The sequence below is a fragment of the Panthera pardus genome, unplaced genomic scaffold (genome assembly GCF_024362965.1).
Source record: "Panthera pardus isolate Hobbes unplaced genomic scaffold, ASM2436296v1 HiC_scaffold_27, whole genome shotgun sequence".
NCBI lineage: Eukaryota > Metazoa > Chordata > Mammalia > Carnivora > Felidae > Panthera > Panthera pardus.
This window is the reverse complement of record NW_026526843.1, coordinates 114,643,256-114,670,727: the sequence shown is the minus strand read 5'-3', so window position 1 is coordinate 114,670,727 and position 27,472 is coordinate 114,643,256. Positions and strand designations below refer to the sequence as shown.

The 27,472-nt window shown below is 51.2% G+C and overlaps 1 protein-coding gene across 8 annotated transcripts in view; it reads right to left on the bottom strand.

Annotated features, from left to right (window-relative positions):
• Positions 1-8,967: 8,967 nt before the first annotated feature.
• GPM6B (glycoprotein M6B) overlaps positions 8,968-27,472 on the bottom strand; it is a 147,352-nt gene continuing 128,847 nt past the window's right edge. For 4 of the 8 annotated variants that reach the window (XM_053891828.1, XM_019417927.2, XM_019417924.2 and 1 more), the window contains 6 exons: positions 22,603-22,789; positions 20,903-21,059; positions 16,720-16,891; positions 14,859-14,932; positions 13,911-13,976; positions 8,968-11,132 (listed from right to left, as the gene is read on the bottom strand). In XM_053891828.1, the coding sequence (XP_053747803.1) occupies positions 10,983-11,132; positions 13,911-13,976; positions 14,859-14,932; positions 16,720-16,891; positions 20,903-21,059; positions 22,603-22,789 (806 nt within the window). In that variant the 3' untranslated portion in view covers positions 8,968-10,982. Of the gene's footprint in view, positions 11,133-12,109; positions 12,678-13,910; positions 13,977-14,858; positions 14,933-16,719; positions 16,892-20,902; positions 21,060-22,602; positions 22,790-27,472 lie in introns of those variants that run through there. The other 4 variants (XM_019417925.2, XM_019417928.2, XR_008418326.1 and 1 more) reach the window with 2 other exon arrangements.

Genomic DNA, 27,472 nt, shown 5'->3' with positions numbered 1-27,472 from the left:
CTAGCCAAGCAGCAAACCCAAATGTGCAATGCCATCTATCAGAATCGCGTGGCCTTAGATTGATTACCTGCTTGCTTCTGAGGGAGGAATCTGTGGAAAGTTTAACCAGAGCGACTGCTGCCTACAGATGATGAGGGAAAAGTCCTAGAGGACATCACAGATCGAAGGAGAAAGGTTGTCGATGTCCCCATCCAGACCTGGAACAGTTGAAACCCGGGGGATGGTTTTCAACTTTCGGGGGGGGGGGGGGGGGGATTCAAAACCCTTGCAGGTGTTAATCTCTTTTGATTTTGGGTGCTTGTTTAATCCTACCTTGCCTAACTCTCCTGGTTATACGGTCTGTCTCTAGCCTCATTGAGGCAATGGTCAAGAGGAAAGTGGTCACGCATGTGATCATGATATGGAGATATAAACCTCTAAACCAAGATGATGCTCTTGGACCTAAAATAGGGGGTCCCTCCCTAAGGAACGTGGCGAAGGCCCCCTCAGAACAAGGAAGGCAAAGTGGCCCAATCAACCCCTATACACGTATGCATAGCTCTGACACGACTCTGTAATGTGGACTGTGTCCAATCAGACTATATGTGTCACCATGTATGGGAGACAAAGAAGCAGAAATGGCACAAAAGGCTGCACCCTGCTGGGCTCGGGGCTCAGTTTTTCGGGTACGAACGCACTGAGCCCGTACCAGCAGGACGAATAAAGTTGCTTCCTGGGCAAAGAAAGCCTCGGTGTTCTCGTTCTCTCTGTCTCGTTCTCTCTGTCTCGTTCTCTCTGTCTCGTTCTCTCTGTCTCGTTCTCTCTGTCTCGTTCTCTCTGTCTCGTTCTCTCTGTCTCGTTCTCTCTGTCTCGTTCTCTCTGTCTCGTTCTCTCTCTCTGTCTCGTTCTCTCTCTCTGTCTCGTTCTCTCTCTCTGTCTCGTTCTCTCTCTCTGTCTCGTTCTCTCTCTCTGTCTCGTTCTCTCTCTCTGTCTCGTTCTCTCTGTCTCTCTCTGTCTCTCCCCGCAAGAATCCTGCTATATACTGGGTTAACGTAAATGATGTAATTTCATTGAATACCTGGATAATTTTTTAAGCAGGATAAAATACTAAAACATTAGTTACTGAACACAGATTTATTCACTTAGGGCTTCTTCTTACAAAGACTCCCAAAATATTGGGGTCTGTTAGTAAAATGTGCTGAGAAAATTTTCTATGAGAAAAGCATGTTTCTCGAAATAATGAAACGTAGTCATAAATTTCAGTCCACAATTGCTTACGTTTTAGTTTTTGCTGGGAATTAAGGATTCTAAGGGTTAAGAATTCTAAATGGATGTAAAGTGTAACTGTTCCAGACAATCAGGATGAAGGAAGAAAACAACTGTAGTTGAACAGTGTGCAGATGATGGGGCTTTGGAGTGGTGGAGATTCGCAGCCAATGGCCAAGAAAGAATTCTTGCAACGTCCTTGGTGCAAAAAAGGTGATTTTATTTATTTCAATTTTTTTTTCAACACTTAATTATTTTTGAGAGAGAGAGAGAGCATGAGCAGGGGAGGGCCGGAGAGAGAGCGAGAGGGAGAAACAGAATCCAAAGCAGGTTCCAGGCCCCGAGCTGTCAGCACAGAGCCCGATGTGGGCTTGAACCCATGAATCGGGAGATCCTGACCTGAGCCGAAGTTGGATGCTTAACTGACTGAGCCACCCGGGTGCCCCAGAAAAGGTGACTTTATTGAAGCCTGAGGACAGGATCACTGGGCAGAAAAAGCTGCCCTGGGGTTGTGAGGACTGACTGATTATATACTGTGGAGTTGGGGGAGGTAAAGAGAAAATGGAGGCCTCCAGAGGGACTTTGATATGCTCAAGAGGACTCTTAAGATGCCAGGGACCTTGCCATTGTCAAGTTAAGGTTGTTTTCCCTCTAGTAAGGCATTAACACTAGGAAAGTAGGGGATTCCTGGAGAAATGTTCTACTCTGTATCAATGGGCTGCAGGTTATAACGAAACTTAATTTTACCTGCCATTCCCTTCTTGCCTTAGTTCCCCACCCCACTATGGAGGGGAGGGTGATGTTGGGGCTCCAGGAAACGGAGTCTATAGGGTTCTGGAGATGAGGCTGTTGGTAGGATTGCCTTTTTCCTGTAATTTACTAAGACATTTGTAAACCGATGGAGACGTTGTCCTGTATGACTGATCTCTTTCAGTTAACCATTGGTCTTCTGTCCTGTACTCTGTTCTAGGGCAGCCAGGAGTGTCTGAGGAGTGTCCCACACATCCCACGGGGAGGGGAGGGGACTGGGGGGGCTAGCTTGTGCTGGGCCCTCAGCCTGCCTTATGCTCCCTCATCACAAACCTTCCGGTATTCTTGTCAAACTTCTCTAAAATTTGAAACGAAGTTTTTTTGACCTCAAACTAATGATAAGAATTTCTAGAGGGTCCCTGGAACATCTCAAAACATTCTCTCTTTATAAAAAGAGAGATGTTCTACCAATTAGGTGTATTTGTTATGTTAAATTACATGGGAAGCATTGTCAAATCAGGAATATTAAGCCTTCTTTATTTTGCGTTTGTATAGGTGTGAATATACGCGTTCCAAAAATTACACGAAGTTTAAAAAATTCTGTATCCTGGTACAATGTTAGTAGTCATAATTTTAAAATGTATGTCACAAAATGAACCAAATTTACTTATCAGTTGCATCACTTTTTTTTTGTAGGTGTAGGTGTGAACTTTTTTTTTTAAGAAAAAAAATTTTTTTAACGTTGATGTTTGAGAGAGAAAGTGGGGGAGGGGGAAGGAAGGACACAGTGCGAGGGTGACAGAGTATCCAAAGTGGTCTCTGGGCTGAGAGCAGTGAGCCCCATGCAGCACCCGAACTCACGAACCGTGAGATCATGACCTGAGCCAAAGTCGGATGCTTAACTGAGCCACCCAGGTGCCCCTCTTTTTTTTTTTTTTTTTAATGTTTATTTCGAGAGAGCGTGCGCATGTGCGCACCCACATACGTGGAGGCAGAGGGAGAGGGAAAATCCCAAGCAGGCTCCGCAGGGTTAGTTCAGAGCACAATATGGGGCCCAAACCCACAAACCGTGAGATCATGACCTAAGCTGAAATCGAGAGTTGACACTTAAGGGACTGAGTGCCCCCAAGCGCCCCTGCGTGTGAACTCTTATCAGATCTTTAACTGTGGCCATTTTCAAGTCCGTTGTCATTGACGGTTACTGTTTTGTTCTGATGCTTTTACAAGGAATGTTTCTACAGGAGTGCTTCATCTTCAAGGAGGTTCATGAGCAAGGAACTTGCCAGGTGCTCTAGAATACAGGGATTTGATTCCTTTAAGATAACACCGAGCTGGGTAAGAATTTCTAAAACTAATGAAAACTGATTGCTTTAATGGTTTGTCTTCCTGATGTAAAGGCCCCTCGCCTTTCTTCCCCCCCTCTCCTTTTAAGCTCTCTATAACTTAAAACAATTTGGTAACAATGACTGAAGCATTTAGATACTTTTTTCTCTACCTGCACCCTCCAGAATTCTGAAACTCTTATTAAATATTCTCATTTTTCCTGACAGTGTATTTTTGGAGGTTCAGTGAGAATCTGTTCTTTTTGTGTGAGGATATCCAATGCACCTAGCCTCTGCTGCTTTTGATCCACAGCTAATAAAAAGGGATATACTTCAGTTTTGCAAAAGCGCGAGCAAACCCATCGTGAATAATCCCACTCTGGTAGGACAGTCTTCCACGGAGTACTCCTGGCACGATGTGCACGCCGTCATAATGTGCAGCCCAGAGATTTCGTGTATTGGGAAAGACCTCTCCGGAGAGACTCTTCAACCCCAAGGAAAGGCCCTATCAGGGACTATGGACAGATGTTCGTGCTGCCTAACTTCGAGGAACATACGCTTGGATCCACGTATCCCATGGAAGAAGGTGCCAAACCCTGAGTGGACGCACACTGTCCGGTGACCCGAAAGCAAAGATTCCCAGAAGCTGAAACACATGAAGCTGAATGAGACTGCTCTCCCGAGGTGACCATGATGTGGTTCAAAATGGGGTTTGGGAACCAATAGCCAAGAAGGAATTCTTGAGACATTTTCGGTACAAAGGGGTGGTTTTATTAAAGCCAGGGGCAGGGCCCGTGGGTGGAAAGAGCTGCCCCGGGGTTGAGAGGAGTGAGTGATCGTATACTTTGGTGCAGGGGGAGGTAAGGACAAGGAAAGTTTCCAAAAGGATTTTTTTTTTAAGTTTGCTTCTGTTGCGGGTGGCAGTGTGTATGGGGGGGAGGGGGGGTGGGGGGTGGGGAGAGAGAAAGACAGCATGTGCCGGAGGGGCAGAGAGACAGATTCTCACTGCACTGTTAGCCTGGAGCCCTACCAGGCCTCGAACTCCCAAACCATGAGATCACGACCAGAGCTGAAATCAAGAGTTGGATTGCCTCACGGACTGAGCCCCCCAGGCGCCCCCCAAAAGGATTTTCATATGCTACAGAAGCCTTACAGGATGCTGGAGGCATGGCTACTGTCAAGCTTCGGGTCGTTTGGCCTCTAGCAAGGCAATGACCTAAAGCCCATACAGGGTTCCTGGAGGAGAATGTCCCACTCTGCCTGCCCCAAGTATCCGTCAGCGGGCTGCAGGTTATCAGGGAATTTAATTTTCTCCTTTGCCTTTGTTCCCCACTTCAACTAGACCAGGCCAGTACGCCTTTTTCTTGCTGTCACTTCCTATTCCTCCCTGTCCGACTGTTGAATGTGCCCCGAAACTCCGATAGGTTCATGATGTTGGCGATCCCTTGGTGTTACCTGTCACAGAGTGTCTTCAGTCCCAGATGCCACTGTTGACGGTACCTGCAGGTCTATGGCGGTTACCTGTCGGATGAGGCTCTCATACCTTGTGTCAACCTTTCTCCAACCACGGCCACGCCGGTTCAGCCGAACACTTCCACGTTTGCCGATCATGTGACATTTGCGCCCCCCGCCCTCCCCCCACTTTGTTTTCCTTGCCTAAATTCAATCTGTTCCCCTGCGAGGGAGGTACACATGGGCTCCTCCTTCCTTGCAAGGCTTTCAGAAGAGCCCCTTTCAGGACGAGATGGCCCCTCCCGGAATGTCAGGCCGGTTCCTCTGATTCCTGGCTCGGAAAGCTCACTCGGGGAATCCCAGCGAAAGGATGTGTCGGTAGGCAGACCCTAGACGAGGACCTCCGTGACCCGCGTCGCTTTCCCTCCCGTCTGCAGCGGACGGCGTTGCCACGGGCCTAACAATGCTCGCACAGCTGGAGGGCAGCGCTGATTGGGAGCTTTCACGGTCCCTGTCACCATCCATGATAAATCACAGGCCTCCCGTTGTCCCACCCCATCCACCCTCCGTGGCCACCTGAGCCGGGGACTTGCAGGAGGCGGCGCACGTGACTGCAGGTAGACCTCTGCGGGGAGAGCTGGTCCATGCCGCGGCCACAGCAGCGAGCCGCCTGACAGTGACCACTCGACTTGTGGGCTGAAGGAGGTGGGGGCAGGTGCACAGGCCTCGGTTACCTGCTTGTGGCAAATACTGCCTGCCGCACCGGGGTCGATGCCTCTGGAGGGGTAGAAATCGGATCGCGCAAAGCCAGCGTGGTCCTTCGTTCAGCTGGCTACCTCCAGGCCTAGGGTCAGGGTTGAGAACCATAATCCAGTTTGGAATTGTCCTATGTTCGATTCTGCTCTGTATCATTCAAGTTTCGTACCCGTGGCCTGTCAAACCTTTGTAGAATTGACGGACCTGGTAAGGTAACGCGGGCTCAGTGCTCCGAGCTAATCTCCAGATAGAGACTTGGGATGGGCAATGCCTGAGCGTTCTCCCTCCTAACCTTGTCACTCAAATGTGACCTTAAGTGGTTTCTAACTGCTCTGTATTTAGACAGGATAACCTCTGAGACAGGATAACCAGGTAAAGTCCCAAGGGACAAAAATTACTAAATACAGAGAACTCAACTCTTGATCACTTAACGCTTTTGGAGAAAGATCTTGATTTTTTTTTAATGTTTGTATTTACGAGAGAGAGTGTGCGCGAGCAGGGTAGGGGCAGAGAGACCAGAATCCAAAGCAGGCTCCAGGCTCTGAGCTGACAGCACAGAGGCCGACCAGGGACTTGAACTCAGGAGCCACTGAGATCATGACCTGAGCTGAAATTGGAGGCTTAACCGACAGAGCCACCCAGGCACCCCAAAGGGAAACTTGATTTAGAATGGAGTCAGGAAGGCCTAGAGGGACGCTCTCACACATGAACGTTCTATCACAGCTTCCTTCGTATTCCCAGGTGGGCCCAAGTTCCCTTTACTGCCTCTGCAGGAGGAGGGTTCTCTCCTTGCCCACCAGTCGCCTGGCAGGTGCGAAACCGGGCATGGTCCTGAACTCTGGCTTTCCCCCAAGAGACTGTGGCTCAAAGTGGCCCCTCCTCGCTACCTCCTTTTCCCTCTGTAACGTTCCTCTCCTTTGTTTTGCAGACTCTGCCTATGGTTCGCAGTAGTTTGGGTGTGCCAAATCGCAATTCTTCTGCTATTCCTGAACAAACTAATTTTGCTGGTAAAATAACTTGCTGTTTTATTTTTAAGATGAACAGATGGAATGTTCTGTAAACGTCTGTGAAGTCCATCTGGTCCAGCGTGTTGTAGAAGTCCAGTGTCTCCTGACTGCTTTTCTGTCTGGATGATCTCTCCGTTGTTGAAAGCGGGGCACTGAGGTCCCCTGCTGTGACTGTATCGCTGCCTAGTTCTCCCTGGAGCTCTGTTAATATTTGCCTGATACGTTTATGTGCTCTGATGTTGAATGTATCACTGTTTACAAACGCTCTATTTTGGGATCAATTTACTTTTTAACGATTACATGACGAATTTGTCTCCTGTGACAGTTTTTGGCTTACAGTCTACTTTGTCTGATACGTGTACAGCTACCCCTGCTTTGGGCTATTTGCATAGAATACCTTTTTCCATTCCTGCACTTTTGCAGGAATGTGTCCTTAAAGCTAAAGTGTTAAGTAGGCCGCATATCTATGGCTTTTGCTTTTTTGTCCGTTCGACCACTCTGTCTTGATTGGAGAATTGAGTCCATTTACATTTCATTATTGATAGGTATGAAATTCCCATCACCGTTTTGTGGTTTTCTGTTTATATTTTTAAAACACGTTTATTTCTGAGAGAGAAAGAGACACACAGCACGAGCAGGGGAGAGGCAGAGAGAGAGGGAGACACAGAACCCGAAGCAGGCTCCAGGCTCTGGGCTGTCAGCACAGTGCCTGGCATGGGGCACAAACTCACAAATGGTGAGATCATGACCTGAGCCAAAGTCGGATGTCCAACCGCCTGAGCCACGCAGGCGCCCCTGATGATTTTGAGTAGTGGTATGCTTAGGATTCATCTTAAAGAGCTTCAGCTTAAAGAGCTTTAAGACTCTTTCTTTAAATTTTGACACTTCAATTGTAATATGACTCGGAGTGCATTTCTTTAGATATTTTTGGGAACCCTTCAGGCTTCCTGGCTGACAGCAGGAATTATCCTGGCCTCTCTTCCAAGTTGGTTGATCCTTTCTTCAGTTTGATCTAGTCTGCTGTTGAACCCCTGTACTGAATTTTTCAGGTATCGTGTTCAGTGTGATTTGATACTTTTTAATATGTTCTCTTTGTTGAAATTTTCAGTTTGTGTGTTGTTTGGCCCTCTCCAAGCATCGATGGAACTTAATTTGAACCCTCAGGTAAGTCACTTTAAGGTCATTTTTAACACTTATTTTCTGAGAGAGTGTGAGCAGGGGAGGGGCAGAAAGAGGGACAGACAGAATCGGAAGCAGGCTCCAGGCTCTGAGCTGGCCGCACAGAGCCCGACACGGGGCTCGAACCCACCAACCGTGAGGTCATGACCTGAGCTGAAGTCGGACGCTTAACCGACCGAGCCACCCGGATGCCCCAAAAGAGGAAACGCATCTTTTCAGACGGCTTTGGACGCATGCCGTGCGATGTGGGAACTCCCCTGTAGGCTTCCCTGCTCCCCCCCCTGCACAAGAACCTCTGAATGCATCTCTGTTCACATCTTCCCCAGGTAGGTGAAGTTCACCTATCAAAACAGTGAGGAAGGCTGGGACACGGTTGGGGAAAAGGACTTTGCCAAACCTGACTTCACTCATGAACTGTGAGAGCAGGAGCTGAGGCAAAATCGAGCGGGACACTAAAGGCACCCCAGTTATCATTCTTTAATGGACTCGTGGCTTTATTTTCATCTCCTAAAAAGTCAAGTTCACAAGGTAAAAACTAGAGAAATGAAAAATCGCTCCTCTGCCTTCTAGAGGTTCCAATACCTCGTGGTAGGATTACTGTCATTAACTAAACGATTGCACGTGATCTTATCTAGACAGGATTTATACGTAGCTTATTGTTCAGGGGACTCCTGTAACAATCGCACAAAATGCCACAGAAATGGGAGGTATTAGGGCGTGTGGCAAAGAGCATCCTCATTGGGCTCCTGATTGTTCTCCTGCCGAGCCTAGGGAAGGGTCATGATCCTGAGGTGGCACCTCATTTAGAAAGGCAAGGTCTCAGTAGGGGACAAGAGCTGATGCTTAGAAAGGTCAGGTGAAGAAAATCCAAATGCAGACTCGTGCCAACAGGTAAGTAGTTTAAGCAGATAGTCAAACGAAAATCCCAAGTGACCAACTAAGCTCTGCTGCTGTCGAGAGTACCTGTTGGATCGAGCTCTTTTACCATTCCTGCAGACATCTTCTTTTAGTAGACTTTTACACTTCGGGTTTGTACAGGAGCCACGGGTGCCCAGACCCTTAGGAAGGATGGTCCTTGTTCTTACTTTCCCCAAACCTGAGCTTTGTGTTAACCCCACACCTATAATTGCTTTCGTTTGTTGAAGTATCTGTCCTTCACAGAACTCTAGAGCTGTCGGTAGCATTTTCGTGGAAACGTGATGTCCATACACGTGCGAAATGTCGATTGTGCGTACTGTTTAAAAATGACGCCGTACTGCAGACACAGAAAGATAGTATTTTATGTATGGTAAAAAGGCAAGTGAGTGAAGCTATACTTTTATTGCATTACTCTTAGTACATCCACAACTATTTCCACCTAAATAGATATTTAAAATAAGCATACACAAGTATTGACTATTATCTACAAATATTTATTGTAACACTTGAATAGAACTACAGGAAGCCCTTGGCACTGATAGAAAATATTGATTCACTGTTAGGTTACAAAAATTTATACATAGCAAAATTTAATGCTCTTTACATAAAAAATATTAGACTACTTAAACAAAACTTTCAAAAATTCTTGGTAATAGCTACCAGAATTAGAAAAGTAAAATTAGGCTTTAGACACTGCCTCTTCTAGAACACTGGACTCTAACAGCACCTCCACTGCTGGAAAAAAAAAAAAAAAATTGAAGTCTGTCATGCAACAGGAAAACAAAACTAGCTATTCTGGAACTGTTCTACACAGAAGAGAGCTTCTCCCAATTAAAAAAAAAAAAAAAGTCAAGATCCAAATAGGCATTTTTTAGGCATTAACAACAACAACAAAAAGAATCCAAATGAACTCTTATCCTTGATGTTCAATTTTAATAGCATCTTGACAAAGGTATGCTTCCTTTCATCTTAAGACATTTCTGCACACGTGTATGTTTTAAAATCCAGGAAACAGCCAAACCACAAGTTAATTCTTAACATGAATATACAGAGTTAATCCTATATTATGCAGCCCCTTTTAAAAGCACGGATGCACCCAACGGTTATATGTATCATTTCATAAAGAGCAACACAAAGTTTACCATCACTAATACCCAATACCTCTAATCACTTAATGTTCTGGAACAGAATGATTTAGAAGGCAAGTTTCTTTTGAAAATGGCTTAAACTCAAGGTGGATTTTTTTTTTCTTTTTTCTTTTTTTTTTTTTTTTGCTGAACATCAAACTTTTATTATTCCAGGAATGATTTAGATTTAAAAAAGGAACTAAATACCAACCCTAATTTAAACTACTGAAGTATTCAAGTCTAGAAAAGTAGGAGGTCTGTGGTCTATTTGTAATTCGGTTTCAGATAGTTGGTATGAAACTGTAAACTTGCTATTGAGACCACGTACAAATGGTTTAGAACGGTGGTCATTTTAATAAGGTAACACTTCTTAATTCAGAAAAACATTTGTGGAACCAAGGGCGATGAGGGATTTGGGGTCTCCTGTTGTAAAATTAAGTTCTTAGAAATTGAAAACAGATACTCATTAAGGCAGAGCTGACATTTATTCCCCAGGAACGACGACGCCACCTGGGCCGTTGGATTAGAGGAAAGCTATTATAGAATTGACTTTGGAAAGCTTGTCGATGGGCCACAATCCAGCTTCCTCAAGGGTAGGTGGAGCCGAATTAGAGTTATCAGCGTTCTTGAAAAATAGATTTCCGACTGGATCGGGAGAGGAACGGGTCCTGGACTTAAAGGGTAGGGACGGCAGCTAATTGAAACAAAGAGTTCAAGCGTTAAGACTCACATGGTCTCGGAACCCAAGTTTAATAAATGTCAGCTGTGGGAAATGGTACTCTATTCCCTACCCAGGTAAACCCCGCGGACAGAGGGCACACGTGAATTTACGGTCACACTGCTTCGTGCCGGCCCATCGGCGGTCCCGCTCCAGCAGTATGCCACGTGCCCGTGGCCTCGCTCTCGCAGGAGGCTTGCTCTACGGCTAAGTGGGAACAGGCCACCTATCTCAGAAAGCTGAACCATCGTTTTGTCCAAGTGTTGCCTTTTAAAATGGCTAACGTGAAGCCTCCGGTATCTGCACTAAAGAAAAAGACTGGCCTCCTGGCAGGTGTTCCTAGAAATCCCTCCCAGCAGCTCGAGACAGTGAAGTGTTTGTACCTCTACATTAGTTTGGTGGGGGGTAAGGGGGGGGGGGGGCGGGGGGACACATCTGGACGGCAGAGCAGCTGTCTGTGGATTTGTCAGAACTGTCACTTCGGCGGCGGTAACGCTCTGGCAAACGTTTATGTGTAAGAATTGAGTTGTTCTTTGGACCGAGACTGGATATCCTGCAGCTCCTGCTCTTCCTTTGCTTTGATATCCTGGCAAGCCTGCATTTTGCTGGCGTCCTTTAAGTAAGCCCAGTTAGAAGACAGTATCATGAGGAAGTGGATCTGGAAGAGAAGGGTGCGCATGATGGCTAGTGAGCATGGCAGAAGGCAAAGCGAGCTGCGAGGCAGGTTAGACGCTCCCGACTGTAAAAAGGGAGAGGGTTATTCTGCGTTAATACTCGTCGCGCGAGCAGAGCCGTCGGAGCCCGGCAGCGAGCTCCACGAGGACGCTTACGAGTAAGAGGCGGAAGGAGAGTTAGTATACCAACGTGATGAACTGGAAAACATGGCCCAAGTTGCTGTTAAGAAAAAGCAAACAGGAAGCAGGAGGGGGGGTGTGTGTGGTGGTGGGACCGTGGGGGGGGGGGGGGAGTCATTTTAAAAACTCGCGCAGACGTTCAGAAACACGGTGTGTGCGGAGTTGGAAATTAGTGCAAGGTTCTAGCTTGCCGGTGGCTAAAAACCAGTTCCCCAGAGGCCTCAAAGTGAACGATGTGTATTTTGAGTAGATGCGAAACTACACACGTAACACGGAAAACTTACGCGAATGTCAAAACCAATAGAATTAGGAGCTAGACGCAAACAAGCATGCGGTCCGTGTTAACACGTTTTGAGCCGGGAAGCTACCTCTTCCGTTGGGTCACGGCCCTTCCTGCCTGTCACAGAATGGAAGAATCCTCATCCTTGACACTTCATGTAGCAAACACTTCTTTCCCACCTAGTTTCCTGGTCTTCCCTGCAAAATCTACACCTCGCGTTCCTCCTCTCTCCTGTTCAACGTAGCAGAGGCTTTCCGACGGCAGGCACGATTGCTCTTGCCGTTAAAATCTTACGTGCGGGTTGAGAGCGGGCTACGAGGAGTCGGTCACTGCTCGCCAAAACACAGGGGCAAGGTTACCCATCCTGTGCCTCCGCAAGGGAGGGCTGTGGTGTGCGGAAAGAAGAACCCTTCCCCCCCCCCCCCCCCCCCCGGTAGAAACCTCTAGCTGACTTACTTCAGGGGCACGTATGGGGCAGTGAACCGGGGAATCAGCAAAAAATTTTGTAATCAACTTTACAATAGGTCCTTTTTTTTTTTTTTTTTCCAGAGTCTAACACAACAAAACGCAGATCAGAACGGATCTGTCTTCCATCTCCTGGGGAGCACTCCTGTTGGTTATCAAGCAAGCAAAAATAACGGAAAACGCAGGTATTACAGAGTGTTAATACTTCACTTAGAGATACCCCTCAAAGGTCAAGAAAATTTTTTTTTTTTACCGGATGCTCACCCAATGCCAGTAAATCACTGAATCCTTTTCACACCGTGGAAATAAGCCAGATCTCACGGTTTTTGTAATTCACTTAGGGTGAGGCATGTTATTAATCTACAAGGCAAAGTGAGTCGACTAAAGCTATGTACAAATGACTGTAGCAAAACGGTAGCATCTGACTCTGCTTTCATGGGGGGGGGGGGAGGGGGGGTGGGGTCAGCGATCTTTCAGGCTACCGCGCAGAGCTGTCTAAAGCTCCTTGTTGGACTTAGGCAATTTAGAATTTAGTGCAGCAGTCTTCCCGACTCTTAAACTTCAAAACAGCATAGTTATATGTAGTAGCCATCATGTAGATCAGCTGGTGGGAGAGAACAAACAGGACAGTGAGATACAGGTGGTCAGGGCCGGTGCCCGCTCAGGCCCCGGGACTTTCTTTGTCCCCCATTTGTCACCACACAGCTTTTCCTGCGTGCCACACCCCCCCCACCCCCCTTCTCGTATGCACTGCTGGTCCTCACCTCCGCCCTCAGTACCTTTATTAGGAAGACTTGGCTGGGTCCGCAGCCTGCCGCTGGAAGCTAAAGGCCCTGTTTCCCCTCGTCTCCCCCCACCCTGCCTCCTCCATGCCACTTAGTCCTCTTTGTGCCTGTGTCTCTGCGAGAGAACAGGTGGCCAGCGTGATTTTGACAGGCCCTTCTGAGTTTTCAGGGGCTCTAAAGAGCACGTGACGTTTCCTTCCTGCTCCCGGCATCTTAGATTTCTTGAAATCACAAAGCAGGCCCTCGGGCATTACACCCGGATGTGCGTACGTACATGCAAACACGCAGTAGGCTTGCGCCCCCACAAGATTTGCAGGGTCCCTATCTGCAACTCTCCTCCCATGCTAAAGTGACTCTGTAACCCCCCCCCCCCCCCCCCAAATCACTGCTCGGGGCACTTTCACAGGCACCGGTGGGCAGGCCGCACCGGGGTGACAACGGGGTCTCCCGACTGTCGTCGACTGAGGCACCGCGCTGCGTGCTTTCCTGGTTCGGGCCGTACACGAGTGTCCTTTCTGCAGGCGAGTTCGTGCCGGGTTTTTTTTTGTTTTTTTTTTGGCTTTTTGTGATTTTGCTGTGCACCTGTTTCCTAACCGTCGTGCCGAATGAAGTGTTCTCAAAAGTCTCGAGCCAGCCAGAGGGCCCCGAGGTGCCACCCGAGCTTCGGTCAGGGAGGAGTTGTACTGCGGTTCAGCGATAATCAGTATATACCAAATAACTGTCTTTAAACAGAAACTCCTAAAACAAGGTCATGTGTTCATCAGCTGGCCGAAAGCGAACCCCCGGTCTCCCCGCAGAACAGGGGCTCAGTGTTTAAGGAGACTTGACAAGAACATCAGTACGTGCATCTATGTGTATATATACGCGTTTCCGGTTGGAAATTAACCTTTCCTGGCAAAGAAATCAGTAAATGGCTCACGTGCAAGCACGTGCTAGGCCAGCCCGGGTGTCTTGTCCCCCCAGAATCCAAATTCCACTACCCTCCAGCAGTGCTGCGTCCCCGAGTTGTCTGCCAGGAGCTAGACTAGGCCAGCCTGGGGCCCGATACTCACCAGGGCGATGACGGTGGCACCGGCTCCGGCGCAGGCCACAATGAACAGGTGATAGGACACGTAGAACTAGAAAAGAACAGGGCACCGTGTGAGCACTGTATGTGGAAGGACGGGGCCTCTGCCCGTTTGCTCTCCTCGATGGGCGGCGGCCAGGCTCCGTGCCAGCGTGCACGGGTCTGGGTCATAGCCCGGCCGCGCCACCACGCGGGAAGCTTCAGAAACTGCTGCTCAGGCCGTGCCCTCCACTAGTCTAACCTCAGTAGCTGGGCCTCCACCGGGAGTGGAATTGCCCTCCGGGACTGCCCCGTGGAGCCATGTTTAAGAACCCCTGCTCGGAGCCAGTATGGACCTTACATACTGGCTAACGATGGAGGCAGGGGCTGATGCTAGGAGTCTCTTAAATATGCAAGCTCCCACTCGTGCATTTAAGAATGTTCTTTTATAGACAGTTATAAACCGATGCCTAAAGAATATTCTGAGGTCTGCTTTTAAACCAAAGCGGGTTAGGATTTATTTACTGCCAGTTAAGGCTGAACGAGAGATGAACTGTGACTAGATTGATAGAAATTGGGCTTAGATACAGGTTCAAGGAAATCTTTTCGGTGGAAATTAATTTGCATTTGTTCTGTGATAAATGTCCTACTTTGAAAAACCAAGTGAAGGTGAAAGAAGGCTGTGGCATGGATTTCCAGATGTGCAGGATTCAAATTCTTGCCCAAAGAGACAGCTCTCGGTCCATTTCCCACGGTCCAGCCCACTAGGTGAGGATCCTTAGCGTTTTCTAGGTCACAAATGGCCGAGTGCTGGTGATTACGTACAAGGCCGTCTACAAAAAGCTCTCCTTCCTAGCATTTGCACTGGCTCTTGCTTTGTCTACGGCCAAGAGCCCTTTCCTGAGCCTGCTTTGCCAGGTGACTGCTCTAGGCCCCCTGCCGGAGAAGGGTTTACCTCATTGGTGTTGCAGATGTTCTCCAGGGCAGAGCCACAGATTTTTCCTGGGAAAGCATTCCAAGGGATGATACCTGTGAAGTGAATCCCAACACAACGTTCGTCATTATCAGCACACACGGCAGTGCCCCGGGCTCTCGATGGTCCTCACCACTTGGGTTCCAGTTACAAGGTAATCAATCATCCACTCTGTTCTTCATCGACACTTGCCCTGTCTGCCCTCGGCAGACCAGGCTTTTTAGAATCAATAGCAAGTCCTCCTCGGACAGGAGGACCAGAGCAAAGTCAAGTAGGCCTGAATTGGTTTTTCCCTCCAAATTATGCTTTGTTTAGTTGTGCCGGTATCTGTAAAACCTGATTTCCAAAGCTGTTTGCCCTAGTTCCCACGGATGAACTCTAGTTAAACAGCTGGAGGACAGCCACCCTCGTGAAGCATTTCCTGGTCCGTGGACCTGTTACTGAAGTCCCGAAATGGAGAGTCGGTACACTGAGTTCCAAGGCAGTTATTTGTTATGTAATTTTGTAGGCCTTTTACAATTGCATTTTACAGTGGTATTGAAAATCCAATTGGAAATTTCAAAAAGGGATACCCCGTGGAGTCTACACCAATTACTGTGTGCCTCTCACTATAACCTTGACCCTTCCCTGCCATGACACTGCCCCTTGGGTTACTGTTCTGTTCGCTGTCACGTAGTAAGCACATGCTTTTAAATAGGAACGTTACTCTTCTTCTCCCAGGAAGTAAGGAAGCATTTTTTAAAAAGTTGCTTATTTCTTCCCTTCTTGCCATGGGCCAAGAATCAGTCTTCATACTTCAGGGGAAGGGGAAAAGACAAGTCTCCACAGTGCTTTCATATACAGAAGACTGAAAAATATGATCACCGAGGGCCAAAAAGTTTTAGGGAAAGTATTTACTAAGGCAATGACAGACCTCTATTTACAAATCCTCTTTACACTCTGTTTTCAAACCCTCAGCAAGACCAGTGTGGTAGAACCTTGGTCTTTGTGAGAAAAGAGTAGTGCTGGGCCAGCTTCTGGTTATGTTGGAAGGAAAGATGTTGAAGCCTGGCCCCATGGGAAAAACAAGCAGCACAAATGAAATGGTCCTCTCTCCCCGGCAATCTTCACTGCAGTTTTAATGAAAAGTTCTTTCTCCCCACCCCCTGTCTCGCGGTTTCTGCCAAGAACAGGATTTCCTACCATCTCGGCTAAGAAGCACTAATTAAACTCCTTACTTAGGAGGCTGCCTCTCAATTTCATTGACAGGAGGGGCAAGGGCGCCTTCTGGGGCTTGGCAAAATGACCCAGCCTTAGCTGCCTGCTGGGAGGATCCCATTCATTAGAAAATAGGCTTCAAGGGGTTTCCAACCACCGGCTTTGACAGAGTTCAGTCTGGTGACTTTAAAGTACGTCTGGATTTTATGTTGTTTTCCAGTACAGATAAAGGTTAGTCGTCTTTAGAAGACCGGATCTGAAGAGTGGGCCACAGCAATTAATTGGACTGCAGTGTCTATGCAATATTTTGGATGGAAAGGGGGAGCGGTGCAAAACGAGAAACAACTTGAAAAACAAGTCTGTAGCCTTTTGAGATCCAGGAGTGTTTTCTGATCATAACACACAGCTCCTTTATAAAGCAGTTGGAAAGGGTTCTGTCGCCACATAACCAAAACTTGAACTACAACGAAGAGCCTAAGTGAGGTTTCCCTCCAGAAAACAGAGCACAGGTTAAGAGCATACACTATACGAAGAGAAGAGTAAATGAAACGGATCACGATGATTAAAAAGACGGCCCTAGAACAATTAAGGTCCAGGCCTATGCACAAGAGGAGAAAGGGTCGTCTTGGGCGTTAGAAGGAAGTACCGTATTGCCGGATGTCCACGCAGATCTGCTCCACGCCGGCCGTGCCGTTGGTCTGGGGTGACCTGATGACTTCGCAAGTTGACCATATGTTGTAGAACATGAACACGGGCACCGCAGAGAAACCAAACACGCCGAGCCAGGCCACTCCCAGCACGTAGGTGAGGAAAACGAACTGAACCGAGGAGAAGGAAAAAGAACCATCAGGGACCTGGGTAGCGTGCAGGCCCCGGGAGGAATGCTCACCTAGTTGGGGCCGGATACCGGACCTGTGGGATGCATTCCCGGCACCGCCTGGGCCCCCGGAACGACAAGGCAAAGTGAGGGGGCGGGGGGGGGGGGGGGGGGGGAGAGGAGAAGCGAGGGCTGGGGCAGGGTGGGCACGCTCTCCAGAGCTAGAGGATGGAGAATGTTACAGCCCGAAGCCACCACCCCCGCGGCTGTTCAGGGCCCTCGCTTCCCTAACGAGGATGTGAGACGCCCGGAGGTGATCTCCCTTGTCCGAGATTCCAGAGCCAATCCGAGCACCAGGTACGAGGGCATCCCTAAGTATGGGTTCCACACTTACCATGGGAGAGTGGTGGAGGCTTGGACAGGCCACTGAATTCTAAGCTATCAGTTTCTCAAAAATTGCCTTTGTTTCACACAACAGATGGGCAGTCACTCACCAGTGCTACAGCTACAGGAAGCCCTTTCTCAAAAGGAAGCGTGCTAGGTTCAAGATCCTGCGAATTCACTAAAAGCGTGAAGTGTCTGAACCTTTAAAATAGCCTTGAACACAAACTTCATGCACAGTAGAAGATAAAATTCTCATTTCCCTCTACTTTCCTTCCTAACCTGCCTTGGCTACCAGTTTTCAGAGAACTTTGAAAGGCTGTTCCAAAAACGTCACGTCCCGGTATTCATATTTTCAGAATGCGCACCCACGGAGCTCGTGGGCAACGATTTAGAATTCTAATTTGGCTTTTAAGCCGATGCCGAAGACCCGAAGCTTCCCTCGACTTCGCATACTGCAGGAACGGAGCGGAGCAGGCTGAGCCCCGATCAGCCTGGGGGGCCAGCTCCTGCTGGTCCCAAGCCCCAGAAACTGCAGAAATACGTCACTCTTATTCAAGGGCGTTTCTACCCTCAGGAACATTTGCATTTCTAAAGCGCTCCAAAGAAGCCGATTTCAGCAGTTTCAGTGCTCACGGATGGGCTACTCCCGACTAGGCTTCCTTTTCTTACCCTTCCCAAGAATACTTTCTTTCTAGTAACACCACAGAGACTTGTAAAAGGGCTGGGGGTTCCCGGCTTGGTTAACCTTTCAGCTGTGGTCTGGACTCCAAAAGTCGCCCGTTCCCGTCATGGCGGCCTGAAGCAGGCAGAGTCGCTTTCTCAGTGCCCCAGGCCTTCTAGGGAACCAAGGGCAGCTTTGCAGGCCCCGGCTTCCAGGTGGGTGGAGCACATTGAGCTTCTTCACCTCACCCGCCATGTTGCCTCCAGCTGTCATCAGGCCTCCCCACCGAGGACTTCTTGACGTGCCCCAAGGCAGGGCCGTTCCACGATCTGCTTGAATGTACAGTCAGACCCCCGCGGTCCTGTGGTTACGCTCCTGACAGAGCTCGGGACGCTCCCATTGGGCTCTGCACTGAGAGTGCAGAGCCTGCTTGGGATTCTCTCCCTCTCCCCATCGGCCCCTCGGCCTCCTGCTCTGTGCTCTCTAAAAAAATAAAATAAAATAAAACCCCCACAACTCATTTAGGCCCTTGTTCTGTGAACCTGACATGAAACAGCCACCCTGAGGGGCACCCAGGTGGCTCAGTCACTTAAGCATCCGACTTCGGAAAGAGTAAAGGGGCACAGACAGGGCTCGGACTCCCGCAGGACCGGTGTCCACACTGGCATCGCCTCTGGCGGCCCTGCCCTGAGACTGTGACAGCGACCGCCCGGTCTCAGTCGTGCTGCGGGAATTAGGGACCGGCCGGGCCCCTGATGCAGCACAGGCCGGGGCAGAACCAGAGGGGCTGCCTCAGAAACTTCCAGAGCTCACCGGGTAAGAGATGCCAGCCGCAGGTGCCACTTGCCATAGGCCGTGGGCTCCGAGCACAGGAGGATAGCAAGAGTGACACGGAGGTTGGACCTGAGGTTTTAACAACCTGCACCCTTGGGGGGGGGGGGGGGGCTCTCCTTGGCCACCTCCTTGAGCCCCACGACATTCCTTACCTCCCTGGTGGTGGTGCCTCCTTCGCTTGGGTCTTCCCGGTAGACCGGGCTGTGCCCCAGGGATCTTTTCCCCTAAAACCTCGGTGTCACCTTGTCCGTGCCTGCCACAAGTCTGTCAAGCGTCAGCCTCAGTGTTCCCAGAAACCCCAGCCCAAGTTCCTCGGTGACGCACTAGGTGACTGCCCGTGGACACCAGCAACGGTCTGACACCGAAAGAACAAGCAGCCTCCTCGACGGGCCGCCGGGCCAGAGACCTGGCGCTCATTCCCTCCTCTCACGCTTAGCCCCACACACCAACCCTAGCGTTTGGCTTGCCCCCACTCCGAATGTGTCCCCGGAGCCTAGCTGGGATCCCCGCCGCTCGTCACAGCCTCACACTGGCCTCTCGCTCTCCCTCCCTGCCGTCCGCCATGCTCTCCTTCCTGAGTGGGAGTCTCCCACTCCCCGCCCCTCTTTGTCACCTCTGTTCGTAGCCAGGCACTCCGGGCCTTTCCCATCGGGTCTGTCCCGTCCCCCGCAGCTGTCGTTTCCTCCCTTCTTCACTAGACCCTTCTGGTCCGGCAGGGGCACACTCGTGGCTCCCAGGAGCACCCCGCTCTTTTCTGGGCCTCGGCCCTGCCCCTGCTGGTTCCCAATCCTCCCACCTGAGCTGGCCACAGAGCCCCCCCTTACTGTGCGGGCAGCATCGGTGCCCCACTGCCTTGTGCTCCTGTCTGGATTTCTGTCCCCGGCCTGTTTGGCAAAGGACTCTGAAACTTGCCAGGAAGCAAGGGCCAGACAGGGAAGCAGCAGGGACGGTGCATCTCAGTAGTTTCCTTAGGACCAAGGTCACTCCTGGGATGAGCAGTGGCCATGGCCACCCAGGGTAAGACGGGGCCTCCGCACCATGCCACGGGGCACACACCTGCTCACGGGGAAATACGCTATAAGCTGTGGTCCTCCGAGGAGGAAGGAGGGTTTTTCTGACTGCTGGTCCCCCCCGCCCCTGGCATTTGAAGCCAGACCGTACGTCCTTTCTTCAGCGAGACCAGAAAGTTCCGTCAGCGCCCAGACTCCAGGGAGATGCTTGATGTGAACGCACCATTTACGAACTCAACGTGCCCCACATCTGACTCCATACATGCCTCTTCCTTCCCAGCCTCTCTGCCCACCACTGAGTTTCCTTTGGTGACACGGCCCTTTGTAAGCCTGTCTTTTACCGAGCTCTTAAACTCTGTCCTCCTCCAGACCAGAGGTCGGCAAATGCCGGCAAGAGGCCGGACGGGGGACAGTTTAGGCCCCGCGGGCCACGTACCGGCTCGGTCTCAACTCTCGAGCTCTGCTGGGAGAGCGTGAAAGCAGCCACCGACGGCGTGGATGTGGCCGGGTGCCCATCATACGACGCTCACCAAAACGTGAATCTGACATCATTTCCATGGATAATTTTCCCCACCAAGTTAAGGACACATAGCCATTCTTAGCTCGTGGGCTGCGCGAAAACAGATGGCAGGCCAGATTGGCCCCACGGGCTGGCGTTTGCTGCGAGCTTCTTGAGGACAAGAGCCTGTGACTAGCAAATACCCCGCCGGGTGCTTGGGAGGAGAAGTGCCTGGGACTTCCAAGGAATCGCGACAGTTTATCCCGGCACACGGTCTTTAGGGCCACAGTCCGTGTTCCAAGACAAACGCAAGGGGGCGCGGAGACAACATGGCAGTTCCCTCCTTTCACAGCGAGAACTTTCTATCTGAAAAAACCATCAGGGCCCTGACGGCCTGTATATTCATAAGGGAAACGCTTGGTGCTGCGGCAGCAGGCGTTAATCGTCAGCAAGAACGAGATGTTGCAAATTGTTCCATCTCTGCAACTCTAGAATGTACGAACAACATCCGCGTCGCCGACGCTCGGTCCACCCGCCATCGGCTCATAGCTTTGACCAAATACAAAGGGAGGCACAGGGGCGTGGCCCTGCTGGTGTGTCACATAACCAGAGGCTCGTACTCACCATCCCACTGATGCACCGGCCGCAGGCGGTTGTCTTAAACTCGCCGTGCAGCTCCTTCACGGCGCTGGTGGTGTAGAAGCCTTCTGCCAGCAGAATGATCCCATACAAGAAGAAGAAGGACGCGATCCCGTAGATGACATACTGCACCAGTTGTATTCTGCGGAAAGGAAGGCGAGATCCAGAAAAGGGAAGTGGACCACGGGGCGAGGGCAAGATGTTTGCGCCACCAGAGGGCGACCATGACGGCGGTCGGGTCCCGTGACCCCTCCCATCCCAGCGATGGCTGCCGTGGGCTCATGCGGCATTCCAGGCCGGCCTCCCTGCCCGCGCCACAGCAACCTGGGCCTCTCTCCCAAGGAGGGCCCAAGGGTCAGATGGACAACCTCTCCAGGCAAGGGAGAAGTCTGCCTGGTCAAGGGCAGAGGCCCAGCTGTCATCTTTTAATATGCCCCAAGTCCTGTGCCGTGAGGATCAGAATCCTCATCGGGCGCATAAGGACACACAGGCATCGACTGCGAAGTTAAGTGACTCATCCAAGGACACGCAGGGAGGGGCAGAGCCAGTCTCTGAACTCTGCTCCAAGGACCGCATGTTCTTTCCGCCATAGCAAAACGCCTCCCAACCAGGCCTAGTGCGTAACGTTACTCTCACGAGCCCCTAGAGAAGCGCTCAGGGGCTTGTTTAGGGAGGAAGTTGTGCACTCATCTTCTTATCACACGTGGAAGCGTGGGCATGGGGGTTTTCTGATGCTTCTTGGGAGTTTAAGAGCCATCGACTGGGATCACTAGCTCGTTAGATCGGTATACGGCTCCTGGGATCAGTTTTGGTAGGTATTTCTTGGACTTCCTTGCACACAGCTGACACTCAGGGAGCGCCTTGTCCTGGCTGGGGGTCCTTGCCACCTCCCCCACCCCCACACATTCCTGTGGATGTCATTTGCGAACACGGAACAAAACAAAAGACAAAGAAGAAAATTCCCTAAGGACTCTTCCAACATCATTCCATTATTGTTCAATAAAACTTCCTGCCTTTTGCAGCTGGGAGAGAAGCTTCTTCTGGTCACAAGACGCCTAAACGTGCGGTGAGACTTTGGCAGTCAAGGAAAGAGCAAGACCGCACTGAAGGAAATGGAGAAAAGGAGAGTCTCTGCAGGGGGCTGCTGGGCCTCCACCGAAAATTCCAGAATGGGCAGCCAGAGACTTGGGGCTAAAGCCCTGAAACGTCCCCTTTTCTGCATCAGAGGATGCTCTGGGATTCGTTCTCCTGGAGGAGGAAGAACACTGCCCCTGCACGCTGAGAGTTGGGGCAAGTCAACAGGGTCCCTCGCACTGGGGGATGGTCCTTTCCCGCAAGGACCCCAGACGGCATCACTACTTAGGAGCTAGGGAGACGGTCTCTGGCGTGACCACCTTGCCACAGCCCCACCACGTGCACGGCTTGTGTGTGTGTGTGTGTGTGTGTGTGTGTGTGGAGTCCTGTGTGTCCCCCTTGCAGTCCCCGGACGCCCCTGGGGCCAAACGCTCACTGCCTACTTGGCCCTTTCCTTTTTTCCTCCTCTCGTGCGCTTTTTTTCCATCTGCCTGCAAGGAAGCTTGAAGGAAAGCATCCGTTTCCTGCCAGGAGAGCTCACTGGTCTTTTTGAAACCATCACGGGGTAGTTGCATTTGAAATCCGTCTCCAAGGGGAAGCGGGGTACTTACACCTCGCTCAGCAAGGCATGGTCGCTGGTGTTGGTGGAGAAGTGTTGCTCGAGAATCGCCACGGTGCCCGCGAGGGCCACATGCCCACAGCCACAGAACAAGGCGACCCCAGAGAAGCAGAGGATGGTGGCCACCAGAGAGGCGTAGGGGACTCCTCCCAGACACTTGATGCAGCATTCAAAGCAGCCTGGACCCAAAGGAGAGAAAACGCAGCGGTTACGGCACGAGGCCTCGGTCTTCATCGCTTACCGCACCTCCACAGAGACGCGCTACCGTGCCCGTCTCCCCTCGCATGCTCTGTGCCTAACAGCTCAACGGGCCAAGGGCCAGCGGGGTCGTGCCCCGCTCTGTGCTGAGCACCCTGGGGCTCCGAGAGGGAACGTAGCTTTAATTTGCTCGGGGTGAGCACAGAGCGGCCAACTGACAAACGTTCTGGAGTAAGTCCCGATTCTAGACCTTCCTCGTTGACCTGGGGCGGGCAGGGCAGGCAGGCAGGCGGCTGCTCCGGGGACGCTGAGGGGCACGCACTCCGCTGAGGAGGTCGAAAGAGAGGACGGCAGTGAAGCTCGAGTTTCACGAAGAATCAATAGTGACACCCCCCCCCCCCACCTCAACCTCGGGGGGTTTCGAGTACCTCTATTGCCGTAGCAGCCAATGGCTTTCTCCCAGCCTTTGACCTCCTGGGCGACCAGAAGAAGCAGATACAGTAAATCACACTGTTGCTGCGTTCAGAAAAGGGTCAACGTGGTCATTGTGGAAAGGCGATGGGGGTTTGGGGGCCTTACAAGTACAAAGTCACCCACGTCCACGCGAGTGGGTCCGCTCAGGTTTCGTTCGTGTCACTCTCGAATGCCCTCAGCTTTCGAATACAAAGACTTCATTCCTCCTCCCACCCTCCCCGGCTTCCACCTGCCTCCTTCCCCAGTGCAGGTGGTGCAGAGTAAGCTCCAGAACTGGTGGGTGACATTTAAGTACTTGAAGGAAAAGGAACAGAGGGAAAAACAGAAAAGACAAAATGAGCATCCATGAAGTGAAATGAAGGAGAAAGAGCCACAATTCATGGTTCATCTTGAGAAGATTTTTCTTCATTAAAAAAACAACAAAACAAAAAAACCAACTCGAGATGTCCAGAAATCTCTTCCCAAGGGGCAGCGCCAGGTGACATTTTCAGTTCGGAGACCTTTACGTTTCGGTTAAAGCAGTGCTGGTCTCCGGGTAATGGGGGTACCTCTCCTGACCTCCCGTCGCTGTTTTAAGTGAATGGCTTGTCTGGGAGATCGAACTCGGACGGCATTAGGATGTTTAACAGCAATCAAGAGCGGTTCACTGCTTCAAGGTGAGCACATTAAGCCAGCTAGGTATTCCCGCCCCCCCGAAATGGTCTTTATAGTAGATAAGAAATGACCCAGCACAAAACGCTGGAGACGGACTTTGCCATTGGGGAGGGCATCTCATTCAAGAGTAGCATTTGCCTGGGGCGCCGGGGTGGCTCAGTCGGTCAAGCGTCCGACTTCGGCTCCGGTCATGATCTCGTGGTTCGTGGGTTCAAGCCCCGCGTCGGGCTCTGTGCCGTCAGGGCAGAGCCCACTTGGGATCCTCTGTCCCCTCTCTCCGCCCCTTCCCCACTTGCTCTCTCTCTCAAGAGATAAATACGCATTAAAAAAAAAAAGTAGCATTTGCCTAAGCCCACCCCAAGAAGGGACTATGAACCCTCGTTACCACATTTCTCTTCAGTTTGCTGGAAAATAAGAAAGGTCAGGGCTTCATAAGCAAGGGTGCTGTCTTTCATTTCAAAGGATGGCCGGCTGTTGCGATGAAGAACCACGTCCCGGAAGTGGATCGCGCGACTACGTACAATAGGGACCAGCGCGCAATACGGTTCAAGTTCACTAGCAAGGTGGTACCTTTGAGGGCTTTGGACATTTGAAGTTTGGGAGCAAGGGCAACGGACTTCCGTCTTAGTCGGTCATACAACTTTCTGGGGAATGAGGGGAGGAGGGGGGAGAAGGCGGCAACTGGAGGTCCAAACGGTCTCCAGACCCGGCCCAAGCAAGACAAACTATGATCCTCAGCCTCGTGGCCCGTTACGTAAAGAGCAAGGAGACCCGTGTGTCATAGCTGTCGCTCACCGCCTCCCCCGTCCTCAGCCCGTTGGGGGGTGTGATGAACAAGATCGACGGCAGCTTCCCTGGCTAACAAGTGGTGTCCACTCCTCACCGGACACAGCTGTGTGGCCTTGGGACTGTGCTGTCCAGCACGGTAGCCAAAAAAAGAAAAAGAAAAAGAAAAAAAAAAAAAAACCCAGTTCCTCAGTTGTACTAGCCACGTGTCACATGCTCAACAGCCACAGAACGTTCTCTCATCACAAAGCACGGCTTTGGAAGACCCGTTTTGACTTGCCACGTATTCCGTTCTCTGTAAGGCGAGCTGGGTTCTGAGTTCTACTTTGGATTTCACGAAGTCGGTGCTGTGGGAAGGCCCGGGTACAAATACAAAATAGCACGTCCCCCTTGCCTTCAAGGGGACCACACCAAGCCGCAGGCACACAAGTAACGCAATTATCATAGCACAGAGTGACGACGGCGAGTCAGAGACTGCTGGAGAGCCACGGGGTGGGGGGGGGGGGTAGCAGGGAGAGGACAGCAGGAGGGGACAGAATTCCTATCCGAGAGGGGTCGGGCACAGCTTTCTGCAGACAGGCCCGGTGGCACTACGGCTCCATCTTGATATGCTAAGCGTGACGAGGAAGGCTGCCCGAACAACTTATTTCTTCAATTACTCCCAAAGGTATACTCCAGATACCCCCGTGCGGTGGGTCTAGTTTTGGAAAAGCAGTCACCACGCTGGGCATCGTGGTTCCACACACACAGACGAATCTCCCGGGGACCCTGCTGGCCGACGTGAGGAGAAGCTTGTGGAATCCGCCACGGGAAGAATTTACAGGAAACAACACGGCTGGATGAAGGGTGTCTTCTCCCTTGGCTGGTCAGTTGCACGCTAAACTCGCACGTGTGGCGGCTATCCAACCTTCTATAAATGGATCACCCCCACTGTACCTTCTCTGTCAGTCTAGAAGCTAGCATCTTCAGACACGGGCAGTCTGGTCATATGCCACACACTTACCCCAGAGAAACCAAGACCGACCTGAATACGTTTTCTAAATGTGTTTTCTAAACGTTAACAGCATCTCCGACCGGCAACACAGGCGGGTACGGCTGTGGCAGAGGCGGTCATGATGGCGACACGTGCTCGGGCCAGCCTCACCGGCACGCGACCTGTGCTCTCACAGGGCCCCGTGCTCGCTTTCATGCTGTTGCTGCCATCTTGAAGTTCAGCAACCCGACTCTCTCGAGGGACTAGCGGTGTGCTAGAAAGAATGACTTCTCCCTTCCCTCTGGAGGGAGGCGCCAGTCCCCCCGTCCTAACCCCCAGAGGCAAGGCTCAGCGTTCTCCTCGACCGGGGGTCGGCAGACGACAGCCTGTGTTTTTGTAAATAAAGTTTTATTGGAACACGGCCGTACCCTTCCGTTGACGGACTGCGGCTACTGCTGCCCCACCATGGCACCCCTGAGGAGCCCGGACAGGGAGCGCGCGGCTTACAAAGCTTGCGACATTCACTAACCATTTCCAGAAGGGCTCGGCCGACCCGCCCCGGGGAGCAGTGGGGCCGAGAGGGTGCTCCCAGCACCAGCGGCATCGGCATCACCTCTCAGCAGACTGGAAAATGCCAACTCCTGCAACTCACCCCCGAGCCACCGAAGCAGAAGCTCGGGGGGTGGCCCCGGCGATCCGAGCTGAACAAGCCTTTTGGGGTATCGTCACGTACGCTCCAACCGGAGAACCCCTCGAGAATCACGCGAGCTCTTTACTGTCTCCCCACCTCCACCAGAGGATTCCTGGCTTCTGGCCAAGACGGCGTAACGGGGAGCTGATTTATTCTCCTGCCTGAAACAATTAAAAAACTGGACAAAAGATAGGAAGCAACGGTCTTCAAGGTACGAGACGGCAGGCTTACGCAGAACCACCCGTGGCTTACGAGTCAATTGGTAAAATAAATGCTCAGCGGAACCAAAGAACCAGGGCTCGCTCCAAAAAGAAACTCTTCCCCCGTAACCTGGCTCTTATCTCCGTTACTGGGGTCTCTCGAAGGCCTTGTTTAACCGAAGCTGTCGGTTAAGCGGAGTAAGAGCTCCGGGCGGGGGACGGCAGCACTGGGAGGAAGGAGCGGCCCGTCCACTCCTTCGTTCCATCTCATTCCACGAGTGAATATTCAATGCTCCCCAGGTGTCTCCAATGTCCCAAGCGTGGGGCTGGTGGGCTAAGATGGGCACGACACACCCTGTAACGGAGCTCACGGGCGGTGGGGGGGAGAGCGACATTCACCCAATGGTTTACCCAGAAGTCCTAGGAGAGCAGACGGGGGGGGGGGGGGGGGGGACGACGTACTGAGGCTTGGGGTGGGGCGCAGCGACGGCTTCCAGAGCCTAAATACGAAGGGTGGATTTGAACTCATTTGGTAAAGGGAAAGGATAGGTGCCAGAGGGGGGCTCCGGGAAGCAGGCAGATGGCAAACAAAAGCTCTACGGTGGAAAAGGGCAGGGCGCTTTCCCAGGGATGACAGAAGCTAGAACAGAGAGGCCGGAGAGGGCAGTGGAAGGAAGGCAAGGAGGGGTCTGTCGGAGCTTGACCCCTTGGGGCTTTCCAGGCTGCGTTAAAGACTCTGGACTTGATGCTCCGAATCAGGGGAAGCCACGGAGCACTTTTATCCGCAGGGAACAGGTTGGGGTCGTAAACCCTCGCTGTTCCTCCAGCGAGGCGTGACCAGAACGGGGCTAGGCTTTTCGAACACACGTGAGTTCCGTTTTAGGCA